The sequence below is a fragment of the Triticum aestivum genome, unplaced genomic scaffold (assembly GCF_018294505.1).
Source record: "Triticum aestivum cultivar Chinese Spring unplaced genomic scaffold, IWGSC CS RefSeq v2.1 scaffold127118, whole genome shotgun sequence".
Taxonomy (NCBI): Eukaryota; Viridiplantae; Streptophyta; class Magnoliopsida; order Poales; family Poaceae; genus Triticum; species Triticum aestivum.
In genome coordinates, this window is record NW_025226431.1 from 11204 (window position 1) to 12682 (window position 1479).

The 1479-nt window shown below is 59.6% G+C and overlaps 1 protein-coding gene across 1 annotated transcript in view; it reads right to left on the minus strand.

Annotated features, from left to right (window-relative positions):
- Positions 1-516, minus strand: part of LOC123172598 (RNA helicase aquarius) — a gene marked incomplete at its 3' end in the record, with an annotated part of 11712 nt that extends 11196 nt beyond the window's left edge. Inside the window, exon 1 of the mRNA XM_044589543.1 lies at positions 1-516. Coding sequence (XP_044445478.1) covers positions 1-402 — 402 coding nt within the window.
- Between the last annotated feature and the right edge of the window lie 963 nt (positions 517-1479).

Consider the following 1479-nt stretch of genomic DNA (forward strand, 5'->3'; position numbering starts at 1 on the left):
TTCGTTCACCATGAGGATCATGGACATGACGTGCTCAAAGGACGCGTCGTCTGGATCGAAGTGTGGCCAAAGGTAGTTCTCGAGGTACTGGCTGACCTCGAGGATCATGACACGGTGAAGCGGGACCGTCTTGCGACCGCGGCCCTCCACACGGAGCTCAGTGGCGTAGATCTCCCTTACGAGGTCAGCATCGAAGGCGGCGGCGGCTGCTGGCGAGCCCCAGTGCTCCGCGGCAGCGCGGGTGAGGCGGTCGCGCTGGATGTCGAGGAGCGTAATGGAGACGCCAGTGGAGGCGGGGGTCCTGTCAGGTGCCGCTGAGGTGGAGACCTCGGCGGGGAGCGGGTACTCGGCGGCGCGGGGGTGCCGGAACTCGAAGACTCCGGTGCCGTAGACCTTCGGCATGGCCCCAGCTTGCGAGGTTTAGGGTTTCTGTGAGGTTGGTGCGGACTGCGGAAGGAGGGTCTGGGTGAGAGAGAGAGAGAGATTTGAGAAGGCCCAGGGCAACTCAACGCGGGGTGGGGTTACCATAGCATCTACGCGAGCGGAGGGGCTCCTCGTACCGGCTCTAAGATCCACACCCTCGTATCCAGCCCAAAATCCAGAAACAAGCATAGCAGGAGCCACCCATCCTCTTCACTGCTCGGATTCCTGGCCGTCGGATTTGTTTTTTGATGGGTCCTGGGCCGTACGATCTCGCTTCTGGAAGACCTCGGCCGTTGGATCAAGCCCGAAACACTGCTACAATAAACAGTGATGAACAGTTACCTTTTTCTCTGTTTCGCTTGCTGTTTCGCTTACTCCAGAATTACGTTGCTGCCTCACTGACGTGTGGGGAACTCGCTGGTGGGCCGCGCTGGTCAGCGGCTTTGCCGGCGCGCGTGGTCTGTGCGAATCGTCGACGCCCTCCAGATCGTGCCACCGCCAGAAACAAGCATAGCAGGAGCCACCCATCCTCTTCACTGCTCGGATTCCTGGCCATCGGATTTTATTTCTTGATGGGTCCTGGGCCGTACGATCTCGCTTCTGGAAGACCTCGGCCGTTGGATCAAGCCCGAAACACTGCTACAATGAACAGTGATGAACAGTTACCTTTTTCTCTGTTTCGCTTGCTGTTTCGCTTACTCCGAAATTACGTTGCTGCCTCACTGACGTGTGGGGAACTCGCTGGTGGGCCGCGCTGGTCAGCGGCTTTGCCGGCGCGCGTGGTCTGTGCAAATCGTCGACGCCCTCCAGATCGTGTCACCGCCTGTAAAATTAGGTGGCCGCCGAGGGTATTTTAGACATTTCACGTGATTAGGAAAATATCCAATAGCAACGGGGCTGAGAGCCTAGTCGTCGCTCCCTTCCTCACTCTTGCGTCGTATCTCCTCCTCTACCTCTCTCAAACCCTGATCCCGCGCTCGCACGGTACCTGCCGCACCGCCTCCGCTCGCCGGCGCATCCTCTCCTCCTCCACGCCCCCTTGGTGCGCCGCCGCCG